At 39.5% G+C, this 23,219-nt stretch overlaps 2 protein-coding genes across 3 annotated transcripts; both read right to left on the reverse strand.

Annotated features, from left to right (window-relative positions):
• Window positions 1–2,847: 2,847 nt before the first annotated feature.
• Window positions 2,848–5,165, reverse strand: LOC129444323 (lectin-like). Of its 2 annotated transcripts, none has more exons than XM_055204935.2 (6): window positions 5,097–5,158; window positions 3,905–3,986; window positions 3,660–3,790; window positions 3,432–3,563; window positions 3,218–3,332; window positions 2,848–3,066 (listed from the first exon to the last, which is right to left on the reverse strand). In XM_055204935.2, exons 1-6 carry the CDS (start codon window positions 5,097–5,099, stop codon window positions 2,981–2,983), a joined length of 549 nt encoding a protein of 182 aa, XP_055060910.2. In that variant the 5' UTR covers window positions 5,100–5,158; the 3' UTR covers window positions 2,848–2,980. The 2 variants fall into 2 exon arrangements, with proteins under 2 accessions (XP_055060910.2, XP_055060909.2); XM_055204934.2 differs by having other exon boundaries at window positions 2,849–3,066; window positions 3,660–3,802; window positions 5,097–5,165.
• Window positions 5,166–21,556: 16,391 nt separating this feature from the next.
• Window positions 21,557–22,996, reverse strand: LOC129444317 (lectin-like). Its single transcript, XM_055204928.2, has 6 exons — window positions 22,900–22,996; window positions 22,571–22,652; window positions 22,317–22,459; window positions 22,075–22,215; window positions 21,874–21,988; window positions 21,557–21,726 (listed from the first exon to the last, which is right to left on the reverse strand). Exons 1-6 carry the CDS (start codon window positions 22,900–22,902, stop codon window positions 21,641–21,643), a joined length of 570 nt encoding a protein of 189 aa, XP_055060903.2. The 5' UTR covers window positions 22,903–22,996; the 3' UTR covers window positions 21,557–21,640.
• Between the last annotated feature and the right edge of the window lie 223 nt (window positions 22,997–23,219).

Raw genomic sequence — 23,219 nt, forward strand, 5'->3', positions numbered from 1 at the left:
ATTAAAATGTATGCCAAATGCAATATAAACTGGCAGCATTTGTATTTTATGAGGTGTGATGAAGATTTTGAAAGTGGTAAATGTGAGGCGGAGATGTAAGAAAAGTGAAAGAAGAAGGAGGAGTTGTATAGGTGATAAAGGGTGTGGTATCATGTATAAGGTGACATTTATCATGTTAAAATACTGATAAGAGCTTTAGTATCTAAGGCCTTTTTCATGAAAATAGATTCTTAAGTTAGTTCATATATGGATAATGTAAATTGGAGTATGGTTGGTAGTTACTGGGAAGACGTTTATTTAGCCATTTTGGTTTGCGATGTCAAGTGCAATCAGTAAACCTAGTGTGATATACTTTGTTTGGGCTAAATACTCATTTTTTTTGTATATTTGAATCATAAACATTTATGCAAGATTACACAACTCTTGTGTTAGCAAAGTTGTGTTAGCTAACAGAAAGCTTAAATTTATTCTTTGTGGTTGCGACACTTCAAACACATAAGATGTCTTTATTTTGTTACTTTCTATAGACCCCTTCAAGGTTTGTAAACATTGAATGACTATCGGGTGCGCGCGCAGCACGGGGTCGAACTGTTCATACCATTTAGGCTTTATAATTTAATCTAACAGTGCTGAAAAATGATGACTTACCTGAAATGAAGTGAGCACTACAAACACAAGCCTCTTTGATCTTTGCATTGTCCCAGTCTGCACGTTAATTGCTTGCAGACGCAGATGTTGTATTTTTTTGTTTTTGAGATTCTGCATGAATCGCGAAAACTTAACGGAAGACCTGGTGCGATTTTCACAGCCCACGACGTAAGCAGGCATTTTTGACGATACCGAATAATACGCAACTCAATCTGCTGTAATGACTTTTCTGACCCCGACATGCGCAGTGGGAACAGCCTGTGACGTGAACCGTGAAGGGGTCTATAGGAGACACAAACATTGCAGAAAGTATTCTGAACCTCTTCACTTTATTAAATTGTGTTATGTTGCCACCCTGATACTACAGTACAATCATTTAAATTCATCTTTCTTCTCATTTAGTATCCCATAATGACAAAGTGAAAACAGAATTGTAGAAATGACTTTTGTGACTTTAATATGAGCACAGTGTGGTTACACTTTTAGATCACTGTGACCCAGACTTTGTAACCACATCATGAGTATCTTGTGGTGACTTTACTGTGAGATCAAAATGATTTAGAAAATTTAAAATGAAAGCCCCCCAGATTTGACTCATAAGCACACACCTGAGTCAAAGCCTAAGATGTAACTTTGTTTTATGCTATGGTTCGTAAGATGTCACTGGCAAATAGTTCAAATGGATAGTTTTTTATAATAAATGCTTCTTAAACTTCAAAGGAAGTCACATTTATGTATTTTGGTGTGCATTCCGAGCAGGGTGGTGGGCCGCTCTGGGTGAGAAAGTCCAGGGCCACTTATTACAGTCCACCACTCAGTAGCGGAGTGGCCATCGGGAGAGTCGGGACATTTCCCGGTGGGCCGGTAGTGTTTTGAGGCTGCGAGGGCCGGTCTGATACATTGCAAGTTATATAGCAACCCCGTCTGGCGGCCTGATGTGCGGCCGCTTCCCGCTGGTCAAACTGTGCAGCCTCTTTGCTCAACACAGTAGGCTATATAAAAGTGCTCAACCTGTTCGGCAGGTCTAACCATGTTTAGGATTTTTTTTAAATATAGGGGGATTATTGAACGGCCCCTCTCCAAATTGCATAGCCTGTCAGCCTTTGATGTGAAAAGCCACGGGTCGGATTGATCCATCAAGCGGAGACTATTTGATAGAAAGTGTGGATTAAGGATGTTTATAATCTCTAGCCTGGTGGTCAGTACTTGAATGGATAAATCAGCACATTTTCAAAGGTTTATCTCCATATGGCTATATATCATAAATAAAATTTAGAAGGGTAACTTTGCAGTATCACATTTTATATTTCCTACTATTAGATTTCTATTAGATTTCCATATTAATAGACGAGAGTATTCAACTGAAATATATAAATATCCTCACAACATTATTATTTCTCAAAACTGACAAAAATTATTTTCAAATGAATCTGTATTCTAGGTGCACACATTATTCCGGATATGATTTGAATATTAGACGAGATAATATAACGGCAATGAACGTCTCATATGCCATTAAATATCCACATATAAATTAACATTATAGCATAATGAAATTAATAAAAAGACAAGGAAGCAGGATTGGCATGTAAATTGTATTATTATTAGCGGAAAAAAAGCAATATTACTAAAATAATTTCTGAGGTAATGCGCCAAACACGTTAAAATAAATAAGCAATAACAGTGGAAAAAACATTATTATCTCTCAAAATTTTATATGACAAAAATTATATTTAAAGGAAATATTCTTACAGTTATTTAAAGATGCACAACTTATTCCATATTACTCCCGTTTATGAGCACATTCATCTCTGGTCTCGCTCTGTTATGTAATAGTTGATTGACAGGTGCGCAACTCCGTCTTTCAAACAGGTATAATTTTACTCATTTAGGAAAATTAGCCATGATTTAAGGATTTTATTAATATTATGAAAATGTTTTTTTTTTGTTGGGCAAATTTATTACGATTTGTATTACCCTAGTTTTACTACAAATAGGCTACGAGACATTTTTTTTACCACGGAGGGCCGGTGGTATACAAAATTTCCCGGTAGATTTTTTGGTCACACTCCGCCCCTGCCACCACTGTTTCTAACACATGCCTACTACACTACCATACTAACACTAGTGTGTTACAAATGAAACAGTAACAGTATTACATTTTTAATACTCAGTGATGTGACAAAATCACACAGGCATTTTGATTGCAATAATAAGTCTTTATTATGATTTTTAAGTTTGATTTGAAGAAATGTTTTTTTTTTTTTTTTTTTTGATGCAGAGGAGAAAACATTTACGCTGAATGGTTTATGGGGTTATAAATCATCTCAGTCTACTCATCCATGATGCGCTTGCGTTTGAAGGCACATATGTAGCCTTTTTTGTTGATACAAGAGTCATCATTCCATTTGCCAGATCCTGAAAATATGAGAGAGAGTGAAAGAGAGAAAAGAGAGATTACTTCTATCATCCATCACTATATAATATACATGTGGTTATATATATTATGAGACTAATCTAATCTGGCTCCATATAAGTCCACTGAATTTCTTCGCCCTTCCCCTCTTACCATTCCAGTTCATCTCCACGCATTCTTCTCTGTTGGAGTAGATGTGTCTGGGCTCGCCGGGTGTCCAAGCATCATAGTCCCAGAAGCTACCATCCGTCCAAAAAAATTTACCAGACTGAAAGAGTAGAAGAAAGATAATATAAAAATATTTTGACACAGAAACGATTTTCTTTGTCCTCAGTTCTGAACCTTAATGCATTTCTGAAATTTTTACCTGAAATAATTCATATCCCCCGAGCCAGATGCGCAACTGTGTTGAGTCCACAATGAAGAACAACTCTTCATTAGCCTTGGCATTGTGCACTGACACCAGGTGTCCTCCAGGGGCTATTTTTCTACAGCTGTACTGTGTATGAAATCAGAGAAACACTGATGCATTATACAGTAATAAAAAACGAAAGTTAAGATAATAAGTTAATCATTTGCAGAATAAAAGTGTTACCTCTGCGTCAGTGAAGTTTAGAGGTGTACTGAAGTATTTGACGCAGTACTTGTCCACCTTGAACCAATCATTAAAGCCATCCACGTTACATTGTTTAGGTAGACGATGAAATGCCGTAAGATTCACATGGGCTGCAGTATCGCCTAAATGACAAAATTACACTTATGAATGCCTTCTGTTTCTAGGATTCATATATCAACACAATTTTTCAATGAATATAAAGATTAAATATAAATAAACAGTACCTCTCTTCATAGTTAAGACGTAACCACTGTCCCAAAGAAGTGCCAGAAGCAAAAAGCAAACAGATTTTGTTCCTCTTTTATACTGTGAAAGCGAAAATGTAATCATCATGCTTACTTTTACGATCAACTAGATCCTTTAAATGCTGTTTGGATAACAAAACATATTTAGTTTTTATTATTTCTGCTACAACACAGAGTTTGCAGTGATATCACTGTTACAGATTTGCTCAATCTTATATTTATAGCAATATTATGCGGCTTTAAAGGGACATCACATAAACAGAAAATAATGTTTTTTATTGTTACTTCCTTACATTATAACTCCGAGATCATTCTAAATGGGTATGTGGGGCAGTCATGGTCTTATGGTTAGAAAGTCTGACTTGTATCCTGAGTGTTGTCTGTTCGAGTCTCATGCCCGGCAGGTTGCGACTGTGGTGCCCTTGAGCAAGTTACGTTTTCCCTTAATTGCACCTTTACTTCACTTTCATTAAAGTGACCCTGCCTGTGTCATTTTTGTGAATCACTGTTTTCTTCTGCATACATACTTTTCTACATAAAATCATCCTACATAAAGTAAACCTTGATATTTTTAATATACGGGTAAAGACCAAGACAAATATTAAAATAAAAATTCAATCAAACTTTAATAATTAGATGATGAGACTTCAGATAGAATTTTACAGACAGGGTCACATATGAGTCCTGATTCCCTTCTCCCTCCTCAGAGAGAAATAGTGACTTTGCCCCCTTAACTTACCTATAATTTGGGAAAAACCCACAAGTAGTTGTGATAACTTTACCGAGTGTTCAGAGCCTATGCTGTCGAGTAACAAATAAGTAAATCTTTAAAAATACATGTTACCGCTAGTGGCCAAAACTGGTACTGCAATCACACAACTGGTGGCTAATACACTAACATCAGTTGAGGGCTGCAACTCCACTTTTTAAATGACAATATCCTGGCCAGACCACTGTTGTGAGTGATATAAGTATTTGAAATGAAAATGATTTCTTAATGTCTAGTGACATATCAGAGCCATTTTATGATTAATTGATATACATTTCTTACATACTGTTCCTTTAACAGAAGTTGTTTTTATGCTAAAAGAGATGCCAGGTCATTGTGGTACATCAAAATAAGTCTAATTACTTTAGATTCAAGAAATGTATTTGTCAGAAAAGGTCTTACCATTGCAATTCTTTCAGGTTTGTCCTCCTTTTCTCTTCCTTACTGTACCGTTTGCATTTGCCTCACCTAATACCACCTATTTTATACAGTTTATTTATTAACAACTCCTCCCTTTTCTCTGAATCAATCACACTGTTATTAGGACATATAGGTGTTTTTCTCACCATTGTCCATCACACATTTTTTTACAGTAGCCCACACAAATAATATTGACCAATATATCAAATCGATGTTGTCCATTATTTTGTCCTCTCTAAATAAGGCAATGAATGAGCTGGTGAGGTGACCCATTTAAACATTGACTCAAACTGTGTGACTGCGAACAAATAATGCATAACTCAAAACTTTCTCAATTATGAGCCAAATTTATCAGTTTAATGCAGTTTAATTTATGAAATTTAATTCTTATAACCACAGGTTTGGTTTTTCATTTTAACATATTTCACTATGTCAGACAACCAGTGTAAGGGAACCACACATTTGAGTCCAATCGACGTGGCGAAGGGTTCTGCACGTTCGGTCTTTTCCGGCACTTTGTTGACGTTTTAAAGTTGTGTATATCTGACCCCAAAAGACAAAACATTTCAAAGGTAGTTCAATAATTAGATAAATGTTTGATCATTCTATATGGTATTTTAACTCATTATTAATTAGACTTATATCTCAGGGCTGTTAAATGCTTTATTCTGATTGGTTGAGAAATGTTCCACGGCTATGCATTATTTTTTTGATAAACGCACACCTGATCTGTTTAATGTCTTAAAGTAACCACCAGAGCAATATCTTAGCAATGTCCTGGCATAAGCAGAATAATTGACTCCGGTCCTTTTCATTTGAATATAATGCTAAATTTCAGATGTTGTTGCAAAGGGCCTTCGCTTGATCTTTTTAATAAATTTACAGATATTCCTAAAATTCTGTTTTCAATTTGTCATTATAGGGAACTAAGTTTAGATTAATGAAAATAAAATTAAGAATTTTAAAACTCTGCGGACCCTGTACCGTGTCCAAAATGACTTAATATGACTTAATATAAAATATTTCTTTAATATTTAATGGTCTGTCATGGAGCCAGTACCACATATGTGATACTGTTTGAAAGCTTAGAATGTTTATTTTTTGCAGGTATGCATCACTTTTACATATATTTTACTGTAAGAAAGTTATTTACATTTGATTTACACTACCCCCCAAATTTGTATATTAATTAATATTCATATATTTCATATTTTTCAAATATGACAAGCGTGGGCAAGTCTTATATCAAATTAAAGTAATACTCACTCTCAGGAATAAGGTTACATCTTTATTTTTGATTTTCAAGAATCTATTTTCGGTAAACATAAACGTTGGTAAATGCATTAACAAACAATGAACAATATGCACTCTCAGAAATAAAGGCAAATTAAGTTGTCACTGGGACAGTACCCTTTCAAAAAGGTCGACCTTTGTACCCAAAAAGTGCATATATTAGTACTTCGAAGGTACATATTGGCAGTTCAAAGATACATATTTGTACCTAAAAGGTAGGACCTTATATAAAGGGTACTGCCCCAGTGAAAGCTTTACCTTTATTTTTGACAGTGTAGTTTTTCAACATAGTTCAATGTGATTGAATGTTTTGTCAATACAGTTATTTATGTAAGTTCATGATGCATTAATTAATGCTTGAATTTATTAATGTATTAGCAAATGCCAAAATTAACAAGAACTGGATTAATAAATGTGTCAAAGTATTGTTCATTGCTAGTTAATGTTAGCTAATGCATTAGCTAGTTGTTAACAAATACAACCTTATTGTAAAGTGTTACCCTATTTGCCTGAAAGATTGAGAGGCCTTCACTGAAAAAAATTATTCATTTAATTTACTCATTTTTTTTACGGTAAGTGGTTGCAAGCTACATTTAAACAAAAAAGATTAGTAAAGTAAAATAAAATAAAAAAGTTTTGTTTAAATGTAGCTCAAATAAATTGACCGCGACCACCCACCCCAAAAAACTGAGTAAACTGAATGAATCACTTTTTTCAGTGTATAGATACAAAATTTCTTATCAGTATTTTAACATGATAAATATCACCTTATGCATGATATCACACCCTTTATCACCTTTACAACTCCTCCTTCTTCTCTCACTTTCATTACACCTTAGCCTCACATTTTACTGCTTTTAAAGTTCATGAATCTTCATCACAAAAATGATTCATTGAATTTAATCAATTTTTTAAGGTAAGTGCTTGCAATCAATTTATTTAAGCTACATTTAAACAAATGTTTTATATTTTATTTTACGTTACTAATCTTTTTTGTTTAAATGTAGCTTAAATAAATTGATTGCAACCACTTACCTTAAAAAAATTGATTAAATTCAATTAATCATTTTTTCAGTGAATCCTGACAGTTTATATTGCACCATTTTTTCCTCTACTCAAAAAGATGTATGTGTGTAAACATAGTGTAAAACTGAACACAAAGCTCCAAATGTCTTGAGCTTGTACTATATTATTCAAAGGGGTTATCATGTGACCCCATTTGATGCACGTAAAGGTAAATACTTATTCTTTTCTTAGGACAACTTTGATCAACTGTTCTATCCACTTCAAATGTTGACTAGTATACACCGATCAGCCATAACATTATGACCACCTGCCTAACATTGTGTCCCCCTTTGCCACCAAAACAGCCCTGACCCGGTGAGGCATGGACTCTACAAGACCCTATCACCGGTCCACCGCTTTTTCTTCCTTGGACCACTTTTGATAGGTACTGACCACGCCAGACCAGGAACACCCCACAAAAGCTGCAGTTTTGGAGATGCTCTGACCCAGTTGTCTAGTCATCACAACTTGGACCTTGTCAAAGTTGCTCAGACCCATACCCTTGAGGACAAAAGTTGATGTGTTAGAAGCAGGAAAAATGTGCAAGCTTAAGGATCTGAGCGACTTTGAAGCTGTTTTGGTGGCAAAAGGGGGACCTACACAATATTAGGCAGGTGGTTATAATGATCCCGCTCAGGGCTGCTGAAAGGAAATGGCACAAATCTAACAACCCTGCTGACCTTTGTTACTACCAGTCACTTCTGTCCTCTTTTTCAGCCAGCGTCACCACCGTAAGATCTCATACTTCACCGCTAAGGTAAATAATGCTCCCAACATTGAGCAGCTATTCAAAACTTTTAATTCTCTGCTTTGCCCCCTCCCGCTCCAAACACTTCCTCATCGTGAGCTGATGACTTTGCTAACTTTTTCACTAACAAAACATTGTTGGACTTTAAATGTCCTGCATGTTCTTTGAATGAGGAGGTCAGACACCGTAATAAAGTTAAATCATTTAATAAATATCAAATGAAGTATTACTGGGTCACAGCTCTGGGTCACAGCTGTGTCTGTCACTACACAAAACCAACGCGAGTTTGCCAACATCCCTCGACCCAAAATATTTATGTTAGTTGAGTTGGGGTGGGTCTCCTCAGGCTTCATACTTTCACTTCTGCTTTTGAAAAGTCCCTGATGCACAGATAGCTGTCGTTGCTTGCACAATACAGTATAGCTCTGTCATCACACAGCACAGCTTCATGCAAGCATGACCTTTAAAGGCAAAACATTATAGGCCCTACACAATGGATTAACGTTTTTTATGTTAACGTTTAAACAGGCCCTGGTCATGCCACTGCTTAAAAAGCCACACTCAACCCCTCTCTCACTGACAATTATAGACCTGTCTTACTCCTTCCATTCATTGAAAAAACACTTAAAAAGAGCAGTTTTCAATCAGGTATCTTCCTGAAGAACCTACTTGATGACAAGCAGTCAGACTTTAAATGAAACAGCACTGCTGTCGGTCAAAGAAGCATTACAGCTAGCGAAGGCGGAATCCAAATCCTTGGTTCTGATTCTTGTTTCTTGTCAGCAGCCTTTGACACAGTCAACCATCAGATCCTACTAGCCACCCTACCATCGCTAGGGATCACTGGTACTCCTCTTCAGTGGTTTAGATCTTATCTTTTCAATCGATCCTGTAGGATGTCATGGAGGGGCACGTTGTCCACAGCCCACCAGATGGTCACTGGGGTCCCTCAGGGATCAGTGCTTGGTCCGCTCCTTTTCTCCATCTACACAACGTCCTAAGGACCTATCATACCTCTAATGTGTTGTCCTTAACTTAACACATCTCTGTGTTATTTTTGGAACAACACACTTTGTGTTGTTTTAACAGATCTTGTGTTGTCCCTATAGAACTCAAAATCAACATGAAAAAAATGACACATAATATGTTAAAATAACACATAGGGCCCTATTTTAACGATCTAAGCGCATTGTCTAAAGCGCACAGCGCAATGTCTAAATGGGCGTGTCCGAATCCACTTTTGCTAATTTAACGACGGGAAAAATGGTTTGTGCGCCGAGGGCATGGTCGAAAAGGGTTGGTCCTATTGTAATGGGATTATTTTGGGCGTAACGTGCAATAAACCAATAAGAGACTCAGCTCTCATCCCCTTTAAAAGCCAGTTGCGCTGGCGCTATGTCTAATCCCTATTTAGATGACGGACTTTGTAAACTGAAAAACTAAGTGGAGGAAGAAGATCCCCAGTTTAAGATTAATGTTAAAAAATCGTTTAAAAAAATTATTTTAGTCATGGAAGTAAAAAAGCAGGCTTTTAATTGCTTTAAATGTATGGCTATCCAATATCATCAAAAAATAATTTACAAATATGTAAGATAAGGTTTGTACTCTAAAAATACTTTATTTGTAACAAACAGGAGATAAAGAATTTACAAACGGCTCTCTGCACGTTTCAGCACTTGGACAGCGTTTTTTTGAGGAAAGAGTTTTTTAAGCATTACTTAAAAATGTTTGTCATCTCACCATATCCACAGGTACAGAGTCATCATATACAATGAATCCGTGAGGTAGCATTAAAAAAAAAACATTTAAAAATAGATGCATTTGTTTAAAGCAAAGCATTTATTTACTTACCAGGCTACAGGTGAAGCAGCTCTTTGTGCCTTCTAGCGTCTCATAATCGGTCCTCATTTATGTCCAAGAGACTCAATAATAATCTTTTACATTCAATCCTTTAATCTTTCATATTTAAAAACGTTTTTGTGCTGCTGCGCATTCATGTACTATGTGATATGCAAACCCGCGTTGTCCTCTGCTGTATTTGTATGATCGTTCAACCTTCTTTAAAGATCAATAATCCCAAATGAGCTCCACTTGTTGTGAATGAGACACCTGCTCCGCCTCCCGATCACCACCAGAGGGAGCCATCCCCTGAATATTAGCGTTGGTCAAACTACACTACCCACAAACCCACATACCAGGACTGATTGCCTGCCACCTGATCCAAATCAAAGACTGCCTATTTAAGCCAGACTCAAATGCCACCTCAATGCGAAGTCTTGATTTGCTCTGTCTGTCATTTCTGAGCGTTTACCCTGTCTGTGTTTATTTGGTTACCGGTTTTGATCTGTTATTTGTTATTACGATTACTTGCTGCCTGCCCTGACCTTTTGGATTGTTTATTGACTACGAGACTGCCTTATCGATATTGTGGTGTATGCTGGTGTTGATATTCTGCCTGTCTGACAACGAGAGTAATAAAGCCTGCAAATGGATCTTCCATCTCAAGGTGCTTCATTACAGAAGACTTCGCCGCAGAGTGATCCAGCGGCCATCTCTCAGCTCTCAGTCGAGCTCATTACTCAAGCTCAGCAACTTGCAGGACACCAGGAACAACTCGCACGTCTCACCAATCTCACGGGTGAACTTGTCACGGCCGTACAGGCTCTACGAGGATTAGCCGCGGCGGCTAACGCTGCACCAACCACGCCGCCACCTCCGGCGAGCCCCGCGGTGTATCCAGCTGCCAATCCACGATTAGCATTCCCCGACAAGTTCAACGGAGATCCGGCGAAATGTAAGGGATTTCTGATGCAATGCTCACTCTTTGTTACACAGCAGCCAGCTTTGTACCCCACCGAAGCTAGTCGGATAGCTTTTGTATGCACGCTGCTCACGGGCAGGGCATTGGAATGGGCCACAGCGGTCTGGAAGGAGGACGGCACCGCTTTTCCCTCATTTGATAATTTCCTGAACCAGTTTCGACAAGTGTTTCAACATACTGCAGGAGGAGAGAGCGCAGAGGAGCGTTTACTGAACATCGTCCAAGGTAACCAATCAGCTGCTGAATACGCCTTAACTTTCCGCACACTTGCTGCTCAGGCCGGCTGGGATGACAAACCGCTAAAGTTAATTTACCAACGAGGATTAAATTATGAGCTACAGTCGGAACTGGCCTGCCGCGACGAGGGAAGAGAATTAGCAGATTTCATTGAACTCTCTATCCAGATCGACAAACTGATCCGAGCTCGCCGCGCACCCTCTCAAGTACATCAACCTGAACTCGCTGAACCCATGCAACTGGGCTTCACTCGCCTCACTCCAGAGGAGAGGGAACGTCGGATTCACCACCAACTATGCCTGTACTGCGGTAAACCCGGCCATTTACTATCATCTTGTCCCACTCGACCTCCCAACCGAAGAAATACCCTGGTGAGTTCAAACATTTTCTCACCTCACTCTAATAATAACATCCAGATTGAAGTTCAGTTAAAGATGCTAGGAAGAGTGATTCATACGCTAGCCCTCATTGATTCAGGAGCAGCAGGGAACTTTGTGTCTGAGGGTTTTGTTCGCCTAAATGCCATCCCTTTAATAAAGTGTCCCTCTCGTTTGGCAGTGGAGGCGATAGATGGAAGACCTCTCGGAGATGGAGAGATAAAATTTCTCACACAACCCTTACTTCTGCAAGTTGGCTCACAACACCAAGAGACCATTCAGTTTCATGTCATTACTTCCCCTCATCACCCACTCATTCTGGGACTACCTTGGCTACAGCAACACAACCCCGTAATCTCGTGGAAAGAGAGTCGCATCACTGACTGGGACACATCATGTAATGCACACTGCATCACTGCTCAATCATCTCTCCAGCTCAACGCCACCATTACCACACCCGAATCTCCCAGAATCCCCGGGACACCAGAGGTTTATTCAGATCTCGCGGAGGCGTACAGCAAGGAAAGGGCATCAGAATTACCACCTCATCGCCCCAGTGACTGTAGCATCGAGTTGCTACCTAACGCTACGCCCCCTAAAGGCAGGATTTTCCCTCTCTCTCAACCCGAATCTGAAGCCATGAAGAAATACATCAACGAAGAACTGGCCAAGGGCTTCATCCGTCACTCAGTTTCACCCGCTTCATCAGGGTTCTTCTTTGTTAAGAAAAAAGATGGGAGTCTACGACCCTGCATTGACTACCGTGCCCTGAACGAAGTAATTGTCAAATTTCGCTACCCCCTACCTCTGGTCCCGTCAGCCTTGGAACAACTCCGAAAAGCCAGGTTCTTCACCAAGCTGGATCTTCGCAGCGCTTACAATCTCATCCGCATTAGGGAGGGTGATGAGTGGAAGACCGCCTTTTCTACCCAGTCTGGTCACTATGAATATTTGGTGATGCCCTTCGGCCTTTCTGTCAGTCCGTCTGTGTTCCAGTCCTTCATTAATGATGTCTTCCGGGATATGCTCGATCGCTGGGTGATAGTATACATCGATGACATCCTCATACATTCAGAATCACTCGAAGAACACATCCAGCATGTACGTGCAGTGTTGAAACGTTTAATCCAGTTCAAGCTCTACGCCAAAGTCGAAAAATGTGAGTTCCATAGCACCTCAACATCCTTCCTGGGCTACATCATTTCAGCCGAAGGGGTCGCTATGGACGAGTCTAAAGTGCAAGCTGTAATCAACTGGCCACAACCCACTACCATTAAAGAACTCCAACGCTTCCTAGGATTCGCCAACTTCTATCGACGATTCATTCGCAACTTCAGCATTACTGCAGCACCTTTAACAGCCATGACTAAGAAGGCTCCCGCTCGTCTCACCTGGTCTCTCGAGGCAGTCACCGCTTTCCAACGGCTCAAGGTATGCTTCTCCACGGCACCCATTCTTCATCACCCTGACCCTGCTGTACCCTTTCTCGTCGAGGTGGATGCCTCTAACACTGGACTGGGAGCTGTACTGTCACAACGACAGGGTCCTGCCCAAAAGATGTACCCATGCGCCTACTATTCCCGTAAGCTTAACTCCACTGAACGAAATTATGATGTGGGCGACCGCGAACTCCTCGCGATGAAATCAGCATTCGAGGAGTGGCGCCATTGGCTGGAGGGTTCGCAGCATCCATTCACCGTCCTAACCGACCACAGAAACTTGGAATATCTTCGTTCAGCCAAGCGTATGAATCACCGACAGGCACGATGGGCCATGTTCTTCACCCGATTCAATTTCACTGTGACTTATCGCCCAGGTACGAAGAACACTAAAGCTGACGCTCTCTCACGCTTGTACCCAGACTCCAGCGCACGCTCCTCTGATGAAACTATCCTACCAGACACCATTATCATGGCTCCAGTTCAGTGGGATCTTATGACTGAAATCGACCAGGCTAACACGCTCTCTCCTCCTCCTGATGGCTGTCCACCCAACAAGACTTTCGTATCCGAGGACCTTCGTTCCAGATTACTCACCCACATTCATGCATTCCCCAGCTCCGGGCATCCAGGCATTACTGCTACAATCAACCTTGTTCAGAACAAGTTTTGGTGGCCTTCTATGTCAGCCGATATCACCACATTTGTCAGAAATTGCTCCGTATGTAACATCACGAAAGCCTCTCACCTACTCCCTGCTGGCCTCTTACAACCTCTGCCCATTCCACAACGGCCCTGGTCCCACATTGCCATAGACTTTGTTACCGATCTGCCTGTCTCCAACAACAACACAGTAATTCTCACGGTCGTCGACCGTTTTTCTAAAGCCTGTCGCCTCATTCCCCTACCTAAGCTACCTACAGCATTTGAAGCAGCAGAGAGCCTGTGTAACTACGTGTTCAGATTCTACGGTCTGCCTGAAGATATTGTATCTGATAGAGGTCCCCAATTTACATCACGCGTATGGTCAGCCTTCTTTAAACTCCTCAATGTAAACATCAGCCTCACTTCTGGGTACCATCCACAGGCTAACGGTCAGACAGAGCGTCTTAACCAAGAAATCACTTGCTTCCTACGTTCCTACTGTCATCAGAACCTGGCGGATTGGAGTCGTTACCTGATGTGGGCAGAGTACGCCCAAAACTCCCTCATAAAGCCAGCCACCGGTGTCACTCCCTTTAAATGTATCCTCGGATACCAACCTCCTCTCTTCCCATGGACGGGCGAACCCTCAGAACTACCTGCTGTCGATGATTGGTTCCACAGAAGCGAGGAGACGTGGAACGAGGCACATCACCATCTGCAAAGAGCTATCAGAAGGCAGAAACTCCAAGCTGATCGTCTCCGCAGAGCTCATCCTGACTACCAACCTGGGCAATGGGTCTGGCTCTCCACTCGAGATATCCGCCTTCGACTTCCCTGCAAAAAACTCAGTCCCAGGTATGTGGGTCCATTCAAAATTATTAGAAAGATTAATCCTGTTTCATATCGATTGGCATTACCTTCCACTTACCGTATATCTCCCACTTTTCATGTTTCCCTGCTGAAACCCGCTGGTGGTCCGAGAGGGGAGCGAGAGGAGGTGGCCGCTCCGCCAGGTCCACCGCCCCTGCTGATCGGCGGCGAGGAAGCGTATCAGGTCCATGACCTTCTCGACTCTAGACGCCGGGGAGGTTATCTTGAGTACTTGGTCGACTGGGAGGGGTACGGCCCCGAGGAGCGCTCTTGGGTAAGGGCGAGAGATATCCTTGACCCTTCACTCACCGTCGAGTTCCATCGAAATCACCCAGACAAGCCGGCCCCTCGACCTCGTGGTAGACCCCGGCGTCGCACACAACCTCGCTTCGGGAGCCGCTCGCAGGGGGGGGGGGCTCTGTTGTGAATGAGACACCTGCTCCGCCTCCCGATCACCACCAGAGGGAGCCATCCCCTGAATATTAGCGTTGGTCAAACTACACTACCCACAAACCCACATACCAGGACTGATTGCCTGCCACCTGATCCAAATCAAAGACTGCCTATTTAAGCCAGACTCAAATGCCACCTCAATGCGAAGTCTTGATTTGCTCTGTCTGTCATTTCTGAGCGTTTACCCTGTCTGTGTTTATTTGGTTACCGGTTTTGATCTGTTATTTGTTATTACGATTACTTGCTGCCTGCCCTGACCTTTTGGATTGTTTATTGACTACGAGACTGCCTTATCTATATTGTGGTGTATGCTGGTGTTGATATTCTGCCTGTCTGACAACGAGAGTAATAAAGCCTGCAAATGGATCTTCCATCTCAAGGTGCTTCATTACACCACTATTTTGATAGGAAGATACAACAAAGGATATCTTTACATGTAGTGCATCAATTCTGCGTGGTATGTAATTCTGGTTTATCTCTCTCTCTTTCTCTCTTCACATGCTCTTAGTAAAGTGACCGTGAATTTGCACCTTAACACTTAAATTTACGGTAGACAAATACTTGTGTAAGGTTTGGCAGTACCATAACTGGATTATATCTGATACTTGGATCACAGAATAGCTATTAACTCTTTCCCCACCATTGACAATTATCTCGTCAATTAAGAGAAAACATTTCCTTGCCAATGACGCTTTCCAGATACGTTGTTTATGTTAATCTGTAAAACCTAATGTAATTAATTTTACACTCCGTGTATGTTTTGATAATCGTTCTGAATCTTCAAAATTTCTTTACAAAAATGCAATTATTTCAGCTTTTTATAAAAAAAAATTATTTTTAAAGAAACCTACCCATATTTAAGAGGCATAAAACGAGAACAAATGAAGATGAAATGTTTTTTTTTCCCGTTTTGTTTGTTTGTTTGAAAACAAAGGGTCTGTTCTTTCATTTTATATATTTATAGAAGAAGATTTTCCTGGAAGACATTTTGTGAAACTTTTGTGAAAATCACAAAAAAAGGCTGTCGGGGAATGAGTTGTATATTGACAGGGTGGGGGTTATGGCTCCCCACCTCCTGCCCTGGTCTCTGGATATCAACATAAAAGGGGCAAGAGCCAAGCCTGTTTTTAGTGGGTTTATGCTCCTCCAAAGTAATAACCCAACAACCTCAGTTGGACATTTAACTCCTCCAGAAGCTTGAAAGAGAGCAGAGGAGGTGTTAAAGCTTACAGCTGGCCCTAACAAAAACTAAGACTTGAGACATGTGGTTGACCCAAACATATTTGATGAAAATACACCAAAAAAACTGTAACCAGCAGCCATATCACCCTGTAGCCCAAGACAGCTTGCCCCCTGAAGCTAAGCAGGGCTGAGCCTGGTCAGTACTTGGATGGGAGACCACCTGGGAAAAACCAGGTTGCTTCTGGTAGAGGTGTTAGTGAGTCCAGCAGGGGGTGCTCACCCTGTGGTCTGTGTGGGTCCTAACACCCCAGTATAGTGATGGGGACACTATACTGTCAAAAAAGCACCGTCCTTCGGATGAGACGTTAAACTGAGGTCCTGACTCTTCTTCTGTCATTAAAAATCCCGTGATGTCCTTCAAAAAAGAGTAGGGGTGTGCCCTGGCATCCTGGCCAAACTTGCCCATTGGGCTACTAATCATCCCTCATACTAATTTATTGGCTATATCACTCTGTCTCCTCTCCACTAATAAGCTGGTGTGTGGTGGGCGTTCTGGTGCAATATGGCTGCCGTCGCATTATCCAAGATGACAAGTTTTTTTTTTCAAAATGCTATAAATCTACTGAATCAATAGCCTATATAAATGTGAATTCATCTTTGCCATTATATATTCATTTAGTTGACTAATGATATACACTGATTTAAAAAATAAACATTAATGGCATTAATCAAAACACTTACTTTGTCATATTAAAGCAACACTAAAGAGTTTTTGCTCTTTGCTCCCCCTACAGGTTAGAAGCGTAATTGCCCATTACCACTGTCGTAAATACTGCAGCATAGCTGGCTCTGATTGGATTGTACACTCTTAGAAAGAATGTGTCAATTTTTTACACATCATTGTGCTGTAAGCCTTTAACAACTTATGTGTAATTTTAACACATTATGTGTCATTTTGTGTTGATTTTGTGTTACATTATAACACAAGTTGTGTTAAAAGTAACACAAAATGTGTTGTTTCAATAATAACACAAAGATGGGTGGATTCTCGTAAATATTAGATGTTGATTGCTTACGTTTCTTTCCCGTCACAGACAACCATCACAGGTTTATCGATGCCATTAAAGTAATATTTTGTTTGTTTGTTGATCACGAAGTACAAAGTAGATGAGGAAAACTAAGATACTCAACGCGCCGCCATTGTTTGTTTACATTGCGTGAATGGTGTGCTGTAATTTGTGGAGCGGATTTATTGCATTCTGTAGAAAAGGAGGAGTGGCGTTTATCGCTTTTTGGGAAAAAAGGGAGAAAAGATGACAGAAAAACACGGCGGATATTGGATTTTGCGTAAAAATACAGTTGCGTATACATACAGTTAATGACGCTTTATTGTATATATTTGCCTTTAAGCTAATATTTGTTTCCTGACAAAAGGGATGGTGGAGAAAAATCATTAATTTATATTATTAATTATTCGTTGTTTTGAACAACACTGTTCCAAACCCCCTAGAATCGCTACACATGTACGGTACGCATCCAATGAGCTACAGATTGTACAGATCGCTTGATGAAGAGCCGAGCACAAGGTAGTAAAACTATATCTGTGCTAAACTTATACGTATAGCCTCCAATTTACACACTGGTGAGTAAAATCTATTTAGCCAATGGCTAATGTTAGACATTGTTTAGTCACATATGATGTTGCTACTTTTAAACACTTTGCAATTCTGAAAGACTTAATAATTTCATAAATGGCAATTAAAATCTGTTTGTGCCTGGTTTGGGGTATATAAAATGAATTGAGGAATGAATGAAATCAGATTGTCCATCTAAAACATGAATCATGAAACAAACCTAGTTTCTGTCCTGCCATCTAGTGACTGATTTGAATAAAGCAGATGAGAATGTTAGCCATTTCTGTCAAGCCTCATTGAAGAAAATAAATGCATTGCACGCTTTGTGCTCCTTAAATCTTAGCTTCTACTGTCAGCTGATGTGAGAATATGAAACAGATACACAATACTTTTACATGTATGCATTTGGGAGATGCTTTAATCCAAAGTGACTTACAAAGTATACATTTTTAGCAGTATGTGTGTTTTCTGGGTTCAAACCCATGACCTTTTGTGCTGCTAACGCAGTTCTCTACAATTTAGCTGTACATTATAAAAATAATTGAATAAATGGATAATGTAAATGTGATTTGAACATCTAAATAAGCACAAACTAAAAAACTTTTTGCTTTGGAGTATGTAGGCTGGTAGTTAGTGTGAAGCAGTGGCGGCTGGTCACTAGGGGGCGCCGCCCCCCAAAGTTTTCCAGAGAAGAGAGCTACTTCATGTTACAAAAAAGTTAAATATATAATGCAAATTAATACAAATAAAATCGTTTAGTGGTACTATTTCACTGTTAGCCATGTTATCATTTATTAAAAAAAATTAAAACTGAGTTCATTGTGTGTGTGTCATGTTTGTGTGTCTGGGGCGCACTCCTAATGAGTGTCTATGTAGGTCAGGAAAAAGGGTAAAAACATGTGACCTGAGGCTAAGCTCTAATTGGCTGGTTTCGGACCCGCCCTGGGGCGCAGGACTGTGCGCCCCAAACCCTCCCACTTATGTTTTAAGCGAATCAGAATAGTTTTTTATGTATTTGACCTCATGTGGTTGGATCGTTTTTAGTCTCATAACCCAACCCATCCTCACCCCATGTCGTCAATATTTGACGACACTTGACCATTCGTCAATATGTGACGGGGAGGGTATACCTTTCGCGTCATTTTTTGACGAACTGGGGACTTCAATACTATTACGTCCGTTGCATTCTCTTTCCTATTTTCTTACCATTTTCGCGTCGGTTTAGGGTTAGATTTACATAATAACATCCCTACCCAAACCTAACTCTAACCCCAACGCCAGGTGACAACTGTTTAATTTCGCGTACACTGTTTAATTTTGCGTAATCTAACCCTAAACCGACGCGAAAATGGTAAGAAAATAGGAAAGAGAATGCAACGGACGTAATAGTATTGAAGTCCCCAGTTCGTCAAAAAATGACGCGAAAGGTATACCCTCCCCGTCACATATTGACGAATGGTCAAGTGTCGTCAAATATTGACGACATGGGGTGAGGATGGGTTGCATAACCGCGCTGCAGATAACCATGTAACTGCTAGATACAGTACTGATCAGTGAAAGCTAGTGAAATATCAAAAAATCACCCTTTACAAGACGTTCAGTTGAAGAATAAATAAAGGATTAAGGAGCTTGGACCAGATTGAGCAGCAGGAAATTATCATGGTGGAGCTTACATGCTTTTCCAGGACTTATGGCAAACGGAGTTGGCTAACGTTAGCTGGATGCTATGTTAGTCAAATGCCTGTTATTATTTCCCTGTTTATAAGTCTGCGTGATATACTGGGTGAAATTTTGTGCTGAAACACTGTGAAGCCATTTTGGTTTGCGATGTCAAGTGTAAAATAGAGTCTGGTTGTTTGTTCTTTGTAAATAAAAGATGATTTATATCCCAGTGCAAAACAAAAAACTTAGCAAAGCAAAAAGAGTGCATGAAAATAAGGTGTAAATTATATTTATTTTTATATACTTTGTCTTTTTTGTATGTTTGAACCATAAACATTTATGCAAGATTAAACATAACATTAAATATAAGATTATGGGTCACACTAGATTCAGCAACTCTTGTGTTGGCAATGTTGTGTTAGCTAACAGAAAGCTTAAATTTAGGCTGCGTCCGAAACCGCATACTGTATAGTAGGTACTGAATTAGATGAAGTACCTACTTACTTGGCGTTAAAACAGTAGGTACTGTATAGTATGAATCCTGGTAGTATGAATGAGATTCGGACGTACTACATCCGCCATGTTGTTACATCACGTGACATACGTCGTCATCACGTCGTGTCATTTCAGCGCGAAAACAGCGGCGTGCCTCTTCTTCTTCGTTGGATAACTCCTCGTCCGGGGCATCATGGGATAGTGAAGCGTCCATCGTATGCACACTGCAAAATCTAACCGGAAGTAGTAGGTCATCCGGGTACTTTTCGCATACTGTTTTTCGAATACTATGTATTCGGACATACTACTCGCCTCGCCTACTGCTTTTCGCGTACTATATAGTACGTAGTAGGCGGTTTCGGACGCAGCATTAGTCTTTGCGGCTGCAGACACATCAAAAACATAAGATGTCTTTATTTTGTTCCTTTTTTTGTATAGGAGACACAAACATTGGATTCAAAAAGTATTCAGACCCTCTTCACTTTGTGTTATGTTGCCACCCTGAAAGTGAAAAATTTGACTTAATTTTGTGAGTTTAATATGAGCACAGTGTGGTTACACTTTTAGATCACTGTGAACAATCTTTTTATTGGAGAATCAAGGATGTTACATTTTACAGAAAGTGAAACAGTTCTCCAGTTTTTTTTAATCTTAAACAACTAAAACCTTAGACAACCCCACCCCCCCCCAAAAAATAACCCCCCCAACACATTTATCCAGCCCTACCCGCCCCCCATATTTTGACAACCTTCTGGGAGAACAATCTTTTTTCGTTTTGTTTGTTACACAGTACTTCAAAAAAAAAAAAAAAAAAAAAAATGTGAAGGATCTACACATTAAAAACAAGCACACAACTGCATATCCATATTTTGGCCCCAGTTGGTTAACAGGGCTTTGAATTCACAGTTTCGAAATTGTCAGTCAGGTTACTCATTTCCCACCACATTAAGGCAACTGACCGTTAATTTGAATAAAAATAAATAAATAAATAAAAATTAAAAAGAGGTAATAAAATATGGAAACAAAGACAGGAAGAGTTAAATTGTAAAGTATAAAGGAGACTTGTGGTGACTTTACTGTAAGATCAAATTGGCTGTTTTATTTATTCATCCTAGAAAATGATTTAGTCAAAGCCTCAGATGTTACTTTGTTTTATGTTATGGTTAGTAAGAATTCACTGACAAATAGTTCAAATGCATTATTTTTTATAATAAATGTGACTTCCTTTGAAGTTTAAGAAGCATTTATGTATTTTGGTGTTAAAAAATAGGCTGTGCATCAATGAGCCAGTGTTTCGAGCAGGGTGGTGGGCCGCTCTGGGTGAGAAAGTCCAGGACCACTTACTACAGTCCACCACTGTTTCTAACACAGGCTTACCACACTAACATACTAACACTAGTGTGTTACAAACGAAAGAGTAACAGTATTCAATTTTTAATACTCAGTGATGTGACATCAGAAAAAAAGAAAATCACACAGGCATTTTGATTGCAAATATAGTAAAAGTCTTTATTATGATTTTTAAGTTTGATTTTTTTTTTTTTTTTGATGCAGAGGAGAAAACATTTACGCTGAATGTTTTATGGGGTGATAAATCATCTCAGTCTACTCATCAATGATGCCCCAGTGTTTGAAGGCACATATGTAGCCTTTTTTATTGTTACAACCGTGATCATTCCATTTGCCAATAACTGAAAATGTGAAAGAGAGAAAAGAGAGATTACTTCTATCATTCATCACTATAATATACATGTGGTTATATATATTATGAGACTAATCTATGGCTCCATATATGTCTACCATTTTTCCAATGAATTTCTTCGCCCTTCCCCTCTTACCTTTCCAGTTCATCTCCACGCATTCTTCTATGTTGGAGTAGATGTTTATGGGCTCACCGGGTGTCCAAACAGCATAGTCCCAGAAGGAACCATCCGTCCAAAGAAATTTACCAGACTGAAAGAGTAGATAATATAAAAATATTTTGACACAGAAGCTTTTTTTCTCACTTCTGAACCTTCACACATTTCAGAAATGTTTACCTGAAATATTTCATATCCCCCGAGCCACATGCGCAAGTTTCTTGGGTTCTTCATCTTCACAATGGAGAGCAAGTCATTATTAGCCCTGGCATTGTGCACTGACACCAGATGTCCACCAGGAACTGTTCTTCTACAGCTTTTCTGTGTATGAAAACAGAAAATAACTGATGCATTATACAGTATTTATAAAAAAAAATTAAGTTGTTAATGAATGATAATAATTTGCAGAATAAAAGTGTTACCTCTGCGTCAGTGAAGTTAAGAGGTTTGCTGAAGTATTTGACGCAGTATTTGTCCACTTTGAACCAATCATTAAAGCCATCCACGTTACATCGTTTGGGTGGACAACAAAATGCCGTGAGATTCACATGGGCTGCAGTATCGCCTAAATAACAGAATTACACCTATGACTGTTTGATTCTGTTTCTAGGGTTTATATATTATCACAATTTTTTCCAATAAATATGAACATATTAAAATACAAATGAAAAGTTACCTCTTTTTATAGTTAAGACGTAACCACTGTCCCAAAGAAGTGCCAACAGCAAAAAGCAAACAGATTTTGTTCCTCTTTTATACTGTGAAAAAGAGCATACTAGTAACCCACTTTACCAAGCTTTATTCAAATGTGTTCAGAGCCTATATGCTGTCGAGTAACAAATAAGTAAATCTTTAAAAATACATTTTAACAGCTAGTATGATTTTATAAAGCTTAACAGAAGTTGTTTTTATGCTAAAATAGACAGGCTCAGTGCAGGTCATTGTGTTACATCAAAATAAGTCTAATTATTTCCTAGATTCAAGAAATGCATTTGTCAGACTTACCATTGCAACTCTTTCAGGTTTGTCCTCCTTTTCTCTTCCTTACTGTATCGTTTGCATTTGCCTCACCTTATACCACCTATTTTATACAGTTTATTTATTAACAACTCCTCCCTTTTTTCTGAATCAATCACACTGTCTTTAGGGCCTATAGGTGTTTTTCGCAACATTGTCCATCACACATTTTTTTCACAGTAGCCTACACAAATAATACTGACCAATATAACAAACTGATGTTGTCCATTATGTTGTCCTCTCTAAATAAGGCAATGAATGAGCTGGTGAGGTGACCCATTTAAACATTGCATCAAACTGTGTGACTG

This window comes from Misgurnus anguillicaudatus, chromosome 3 (genome assembly GCF_027580225.2).
Source record: "Misgurnus anguillicaudatus chromosome 3, ASM2758022v2, whole genome shotgun sequence".
NCBI lineage: Eukaryota > Metazoa > Chordata > Actinopteri > Cypriniformes > Cobitidae > Misgurnus > Misgurnus anguillicaudatus.

Excerpts from the sequence above, each read along its gene's own strand:
- LOC129444323 (XM_055204934.2), bottom strand. Across the intron at positions 3,803-3,904 it reads CGTCTTAACTATGAAGAGAG|GCGATACTGCAGCCCATGTG; the intron begins GTACTGTTTATT and ends TTTGTCATTTAG. Across the intron at positions 3,564-3,659 it reads TAAACTTCACTGACGCAGAG|TACAGCTGTAGAAAAATAGC; the intron begins GTAACACTTTTA and ends TTTCATACACAG.
- LOC129444317 (XM_055204928.2), bottom strand. Across the intron at positions 21,989-22,074 it reads GGGGATATGAAATATTTCAG|TCTGGTAAATTTCTTTGGAC; the intron begins GTAAACATTTCT and ends CTACTCTTTCAG. Across the intron at positions 21,727-21,873 it reads CGTGGAGATGAACTGGAAAG|TTATTGGCAAATGGAATGAT; the intron begins GTAAGAGGGGAA and ends TCACATTTTCAG.